Genomic DNA, 8185 nt, shown 5'->3' with positions numbered 1-8185 from the left:
CCTCAGTGCTGGAAATGGTTAAAATCTGGCCACAAATAAGGTTTTCATGAGTTGGCCTGAAGTGAGTAAATTCAACATAGAATTGAAAGGAATACAGTCCTTAAAACAGTATTGGAGGTAATATTCTAGTTTCACCTCCATCCAAATGAAATAAAGTTATAATTGGTGTATAATTGGTGTAACTAGACCTAAATATATCAAACAAAGAACCAATGTGATCACACCAACTGCATCTCCCAGAAGCCACCTACTTTAACCTGCATACATCTAAAAACAAGTCAGACAAAAGTACATTATTTTTAAAAGAAAGCTTTATTCTTCATACAAACCCGACTCTGTCACATATCATGAGGCATCATTAACAAGGTTAAATCAAACAATATTGCTTCATGAACATATCCAACGGAGTTGGTATCAGCTCTTTTCTTTGTTCTCTCCTAGATGGAATGTATGCATGTTTTGATATCAACTCATCTCCTTTAAACTGCTAGCTTAGCCAGCATGTTATATGAATAACATCTTTGTCAGGTAAATCCACCACAGGTACTAAAATCAGAGCCGGGGTCTTCTCTTCCAAATATTTTTCAAGGTATTCTTGCAGTCCTAAAATAGAAACAAAACAACTAATGAGTCCCCCTTGTCTTGTGTCCTATCTCTTAAGAATGATTTCTAAATACTTTTCTGAAAATTATTGTGGAGTAGCAATTAACAAAAGGAAGTGAAACACAACTCTTAAATTTTCACTTTATATAGAGGGAAAATCTCCCACCTCCTTTTTGACTAATTTGAGATTAACTTGAGATGTTGCCTAAGGCCAGAATTCAGCAAAACAGTTAAATGCATATTTCTCAGCCTTTAGTGAGTGAGTGGTCTGTTGATTACAGATACAGAGAGCTGAACTAGAGCAGTAGTAAAAATACCAGAAGGCCAGCTGAAATTCAGTTGTCATTTTTGATATTTGGATGATCAGCACATAGCTGTCTGTAAATGAAACTCTTCTCTCAAGTCCCATTGTGGGGCATCAATAAAACAAGAAGAAGTTAAAGTGGGCCATTTTTAATAACATTATGAACTTCATTTCAATTTGCAATCAATGGATGCATGCCATCTTGAAGACATAATGGAGTAAGTCCAGGAATGGCAACATATATGACTGAATATCTGGAATTACAGTAAGATTCAAACTGCTAAAAATACAGAATCTGGCTACAAGAAGCTCTAAAGGGACTGGTATGTGTGGTAGAAGTTTGCAAATGTAAAAGTCCATTATGGGAACAGAATTAATAATTGAGAAGATCTAATTAGAATACAGAAGAAAAGTAAAGAATGGAAAATTTAAACTTGCCATCAAGACATTCTTGGTTGTGCTCAGCCTCAGTGAACATGCTAGAAATGAAGCCACAGAGAACCCTAAAGAAAACTACTGAAAATCCACTGAATGACCCACAAAAGGCACTTTCCTAATGATAAGGTATAGCCTGCAAAGGTTCTTGTTTCAATAACGTATTTCTGTCAGCAGCTTCTGGGATTATGGCAATTCTTTATAACACTAAGCAATCTTGGCTAGAAAGGGTGTAAAGAGGGCAGAACTTGCAGACTGTCAGAGCTTTTTTTTTTTTTGGCGTCACTGCCTGTGAAACTGCGAATAGGCAGTTCAGTCAAAGTGTTACCTCATCCAGGATAAAACAGGAATTTTGCAATTGTATTCACTGAAGCCAAAACTCTCTTTTTATCTGGCAGCAGTAGCACAAATTAATGTAATAATGGCAATGCTGCCTACAAAATATTGCAAAGATAGTACCAGTTTTCTGAAATTCTGCTGGCTTCCCTTTGTATTAGCATCATTGACATTGGAGGTGAAGACTGACAATGGAGAGCCAAAGATCAACAGTCACCTCAAAGGTCAAATAACTTCTTCCATTTTGTGTGCAAAAAGGAACTCATTCTCTGTATTACAGATATTCAGCAGTGACCACGTAATTAACTATCAACTAGCATTTTTCTTGAAAAATTTGACTTCAGAAAACTTTGTGGCTATGCTGACTCTGAAGGCTTAAAGTAGAAGGGGTAAAGACAAGCCACCTCAAAATCACTGATTCCACCCTATTAAAATTACATTTATTTTTTTCATCAATGACAATTGTGAAAATACAATTTTAGACTTTAGCATTTTATGCACAGGCTTAAAGGCTCCAAATCAGTGCTAAAAACTACCAAAACAAGTCCTGGTATACATTTTAAAGGGAGAATTTTAAAGTGGGACTATCTGGAAATAGAACTCCATTCTTTAGTGGGTTTGAGGTGGCCAAAATAGCCATAAATATTTACATTTGAATGCGCCCTAGCAGCCTTGCTTGCCAACCAGGAAGAGCCACCTTTCCTAAAGACCAGTGCCTTTTCTATTGCCAGTGCCTATGTGTATAAATGAAATGTGGATAAAAATCTGGGACATATGACTCTAATATTGTACTGCATTTACAAATCAATTAGTTTTATATGAAAGCAGTGCAACTTAGATGTGCATATTTATACACTTAAAAATTGTGGATAAAAGTCTGCTCATGCAAACTTCCTCTAAAAGGCAGAGATTGGGTCTTCTAAAACAGTAAAGTTGTTCTCTGAGGTCTTACAGAAGACAACACACAATTAGTAGATCTATGGCAACCTATGAAATTATAGCAAACCAAAAAAAAAAAGACAGCTATATATTTTACCTGCTATAATATGACTCTAAGTCTTCCAATACTAATTGTATACTCTTAATGATGGGAAGCTAATGAAGACACTATTTATATTTTTTTACTCATTCAAAATATCATTTTAGATAAATAAATGCCTTGGTCATGAATGTTTTCTAAATATGTAACTCTTTGTTTAAATACAAAGATTTTCAAAACTGTCCTTCCTTTTGTATCATGTATGGGGCATGCTTGCTCAGTTGTATGCCATGCCAAGTTGATTTTAAAAACAAAAAAAAGTAAAGGACAAAGGGTTACAGTGAGTGTATTTGCTGAGGTTTAATAGTGTCTATAGATGACTGATGACAGTTATTTAAACTGCCCTGATACAGGATGTTTAAGTACAAGCAAAACCAGCTGATTATCAAGCAGCAAACAAGTGGTGTGTATTGTGGATGTTTTCATTTCCTGTGAGAGTCCACACAAATTATGCTAGCCACGTTGCAGCCCACTTGCAGTTTTATGGAGGCCACCCAGGGACTCCTGGGGTAACAGAAGTCAACAGGGAAACACAAAGGAAATAAAGAAATGAAGGGGTGTGCCTTTAGGAAGCTCACACAGCCCAGCTGAGCTGCCTTTACACCAACGCACGCAGCATGCAAACAGGAGGAGTTGGAGGACACCATGCTGCCTGACATCTCTGTCCTTGCTGCCATTACAGCACAGCTCAAGGCGGGCCCATGGGAATCTCCTGAGGTTTAACAAGAGCAGGTGCTGGTGCTGCTCCTGGGTTGGGGCACGGCCCAGTCTCAGCACAGGCTGGGGATGAGCAGCCCCAGGGCAGCCCTGCCCAGAGGGACTTGGGGGTGCTGCTGGCTGAGAGGCTGCACATGAGGCACCATGGGCACTGCCAGCCCAGAGAGCCAAACGTGTCCTGGGCTGCAGCCAGAGCAGCGTGGGCAGCAGGGCCAGGGAGGGGATTCTGCCCCTCTGCTCTGCTCTGCTGAGAGCCACTGCAGGGCTGCACCAGCTCTGCGTGCCAGCACAGGAGGGACAGGAGCTGCTGCAGTGACTCCAGAGGAGGGCCACAAGATGATCGGAGGGATGGAGAACCTCTCCTACAAGGAAAGGCAGAGAGAATTGGGATTGTTCAGCCTGGAGAACAGAAGGTTTTGGTGCGGCCTTATTGTTGTGGCCTTCCAGTACCTAAAGGGACCCTACCAGAAAGACGGAGAGGGACTGTAGTGATAGGACAAGGGGAAAATGGCTTCAAACTGAAAACGAGTAGGTTTAGATTAGATATAAGGAGAAAATTCTTTACTGTGTGGTGAGGTACTGGAACTGACTGCCCAGAGAAACTGTGGATGCCCCAGCCCTGGAAGCGTTCCTGGCCAGGTTGGATGGAGCTCAGGGCAATCTGGTCTAGTGAAATATGTCCCTACCCAAGGTAGGGGGATTGGAACTGGATGATCTTTAAGGTTCCTTCCAGCAAAAACCATCCTATGATTTTATGATTGTACATGAAATTTGCTCAAAGCAGGTGAACTTCATCCTGCAAGATGGATCCCCCTTCTCCCAAATAATGCACAGAAATTCAGGGAGCAGGTTCCATATGAAGTGTCTTCCTGTACTGCTATGAATTGTTTTCCTTTTCTTTTTAACCTGGGTGCAGCTGAGGAATATGGACATAACTAAAACTTAAAAATGTACAAAACTTATTCAGTGTCTTCTGGCATTACCATCTATTTCTTCCATTGCTTTGTGAAGACAGGATACTGAAATCAATGATTTGATGTTCTCTCATGCTGATTTAGCAGCCCTTCTATATAGCATGGCATGAACTAAGAGTGTAATCTATTGTTTTTAAATGTGATTTTCATACTAGGTAAAAAACCAGTGCTCTGAGAGCTTCTAAAAGGTCATTCCAAAAGACTAGGAGGTGATTCCTACGTCTTTGCTGTCACTGGCCTCAGCTGGATTTAGTCAGTATCAGATGAGGCCACAGAATTCACTTATATTTTTCAAAATAAAGTCCCTGTTATTGTTGCCATACTCTTGCTTCACTGTATATCTGCAGGGGAGTAGTAATGTAATAGCTCATATGAAAAAGGAAAATGGTGGCAAAAAGGAAAATTGTAGGAAGAAGGAAGATCACATTTAGCCCAGTACATAAAAATCCCTTTCATATTACTACTATCTTTCCTTCACTTTTTAACCAAAATATACTGTTACATTTCTTAGAGCAGGTTTTAAATCCCTGAGCTAATAAGGCTCCATTGCTTCTGCTGCAGAGATCTGACATGCAGCATGTACTTTGAAAAGATGCATCAGAGGGGATCAGGTTCCTAGCAGTTGACTAAGAGTTCCAGTCCCAAAAGATCTGCCCCTGGTGTGCAGAACACTTAACCCTTCGACCAGTACCAACATGACTATTCACAAATTATTGATGTCCCTAAATCCCTGGCAGATTGCAGACAGTTCTTGTCTCCCTTGAAGCCAAAGCATATGGTCACTAATGAGATGGATTAAAAATACATATACACATTTAGGGCTTTGCCACATGAATGTAAAGCCACAGAAATGTTAGAAGGTGATTGAACTGGACTGAACACTGTTAAATACATGATTAGCTTGTTATGGATCATTTCCATTGATCTATATTCAGTTTCACAGCATAGTTTAATTGAAGCTGTCTGGAACAAGCCTCTGCCTTAAATGATCAGGCAGTGCAATGAAAAGGTGAAACATGAGGAACTGGAGATACCCTCCCTTTCTTAAACATCCAGCTGTCTCTGTGGTGTCCAACCAGAGCAAGAACAGAAGCTGTGCTTTAAAATATTGTCTGTTTTTTCAGTCACACGTTTTTCTTAATATAAAATGATGTAGTGGGATATAAGATATGAGGAAAAAACCTGCATAATTTTCTTGCATTGCAATTAATGCCTTTCCATCCAAAATAAAATCAAACCCAGTAAACAAGAATAAAATATTGGAATACAAAAGGGAGTCACCTGGAAAAATATGATTTTGTGCTGATTTTTTTTTTTTTGCTGCAGCTGTAAAGATTTTAAATCACAATATGGGTATCTCTCACAGTCCAATACTTGAATTTTCATGTGGTGCCTTATGCTGTTTGTTGCTATTCTTGATGACATTATTTCATGTTGGTCATTGTACTTTTAAGGGACTGGTTTTTCAAAACTGATGTAAGCTCCTTCATGGAATACTGATGATGCACTTCAGTCACTCTGGGCTAGGATATTTATGTGAATACAAGTTAAGCAGTTGTTTTGAATTGCAGGGATGTCTGTTATAGCCATGATATATGAGACAAATGACCAGGAGGAGTTTGGATAAGGCTGTGAAACCACTTCAAACCTGCGATTCCCTATGGCAGTCCTTGGAACTGTGACTATAAAACAAATTACAGAGGGAATGGTAGTTGTGTTTAGAACTCAAGTCATACGCCTAGTCAGTTGCCAAAGCAGCATATCTATATTTGCAAACAATTCTTTCATAAAAGAAGAAGAATTCCTCTCATGGACCCATCTACACCGACAGACTTCTTTCTTCTCCCACTAAACTACTTTTAGTTGTATTAATGAAAATACCTTTTTCAAGTAACCACCTAACATGAAAATACAGCCTATACTGAAAGCACCAAGGCCAAAGTTAGCCATCCTCTTTCAGCTTGTTCCTAATACTGGAGTACCATTTCAGATCATTGCAACCTCTTTTGTGAAGGATATGGTTATTAGGATCCAGACTGATAGGACTGTCATGTTGGACATGGAAAGTGGGCAACACTTTACCCAGCTGAGCATTCACCAAGAGAAATCATGGGATCATTAAACAGTTTGAGTTAGATTAGAAGAGACCTTTAAAGCTCATCTAGTTCACTCCCCTGCAATAAGCAGAGCCATCTTCAACCGGACCAGGTGGTTCAGAGCCTCATTCAACCTAACCTGAAAAGTTTCCAGGGATGAGACATCAATCACCTCTCTAGGAAATCTGTTCCAGTGCCTCACTGCCCTCATTGTAAAAAACTTCTTCCTCGTATCGAGTCTGAATCTACCCTCTTTTAGTTTAAAACCATTACCCCTTGGATGAGGGGTACACTGTCAATACAAGCCCTATTAAAAAGTCTCTCCCATCTTTCTAATAAGCTTCCTGTACATATTGAAAGGCTAATAAACAATCTCCCAAGAGCCTTCTACTAGCTCTTGAAGCTAATAACCCCAACAATCTCAGTCTTTCCTCATTGGAGAGAGATGTTTCACACTCTGACCATTTTTGTGGCCCTCCTATGGACCTGCTTGACAGCTCCATATGTTTTTTGTGCCAAGAGAAAAATCTGCTATAAAGAGAATACTAGTGCTCTGCTACATTTCACTGCTAGTCCTGTTTCTGCAGTGGACTTCTTGTCCCTTTGGAATCTATCCCAAACCTAAAAGTTCTAGCAATGTTTTTAAGCAGGCTACAGTGAAAAGATAATGAAAGTTGCTCTAGGCTTGATGGGTACCCACAGGAGTTGTAGCAACTCTCCCTAAGCTGAGCAGATGAAAAGAAATGAGGAAAATAAGCTTTGTTTCCCTGCATGCCATACTGATAACTCCTGCTCTCAGATTCAGTGAGGAGAAGTTCCAAGTGCAAAAGGCAGCAGTTGTGGACCCTACTGTTCATGTGAGATACAAGAAAAAGGAGTGATTGGCTTATCTCAGACCACACTAGTAAGTCAGTCAGGATGCTTGAACTCTGCACCACCACCAGCAGCAAGAGGAGAGGAACAGCTGGTATAAAATTATCAACTCTGAAGGAACCCAGATTCTGCCTCTTCCTTGCCCAACCACACAATCCTCTTTGCTGTTCCTCTGTTTCAACAGGAAGGTGTGGGAAAGAAAAAGGGCTCACTCATAATCAGGGAGGGCATTAACATTTACAGGACCCTCACTTTTCTAGAGCTGAGTCACTTAGTTGAGTAACTGTACAAGTCTTTTTAGACTGTAGCTCATGCATTTTTTTAGCATCTGAAAGAAAATTAGTAGACAAAACAGTTATTTTTAGTATTGGTTTGATTGTGGGCCTGTCAGCCTTGGTGATGCATCTCTTTTATCAAGCTGCCACAGTATCTTGTTTTGTTTTCAGAGCAAAGTTTGATTAAAGACCAATTTCAGAAAAGTTACTGTGGGCGTTAATTAGTGCTTCCTGGCCTCTGCGGGGTTTATCTTATGATCTGTTTCACTTACTAAACCCTGTAATTCAATTTACATGAAGATGGGAACGAACCAACCTTTTTCTATTCTTCTGAAGGCTTCTGTTTAACTCAGTCCTGAAAGAAACCCTCTCCTATCATTCCCTAATAAGGAATTCTGCTTTCTAGCCTTTTAAAATCAAAATTAACGCAATACTTTATATCTATAATGACTTTTCAAATAATGAACTTAGAAAGAGCTTCAGAAAGGGGGTAGGTAAACTTTAGCAAGTCTTTACTTCTAAATAGTGTTTTC

At 39.6% G+C, this 8185-nt stretch overlaps 1 protein-coding gene across 1 annotated transcript in view; it reads right to left on the bottom strand.

Moving 5' to 3' along the window:
• Positions 1–385: 385 nt before the first annotated feature.
• DPH6 (diphthamine biosynthesis 6) overlaps positions 386–8185 on the bottom strand; it is a 180189-nt gene continuing 172389 nt past the window's right edge. The window contains exon 14 of the mRNA XM_058807369.1: positions 386–603. Within this exon, the coding sequence (XP_058663352.1) occupies positions 488–603 (116 nt within the window). The 3' untranslated portion in view covers positions 386–487. The remainder of the gene's footprint in view (positions 604–8185) is intronic.

This window comes from Ammospiza caudacuta, chromosome 6 (genome assembly GCF_027887145.1).
Source record: "Ammospiza caudacuta isolate bAmmCau1 chromosome 6, bAmmCau1.pri, whole genome shotgun sequence".
NCBI classification, from domain to species: Eukaryota; Metazoa; Chordata; class Aves; order Passeriformes; family Passerellidae; genus Ammospiza; species Ammospiza caudacuta.
The sequence above is the reverse complement of the archived record's forward strand: the minus strand, read 5'-3'. Positions and strand labels throughout refer to the sequence as shown.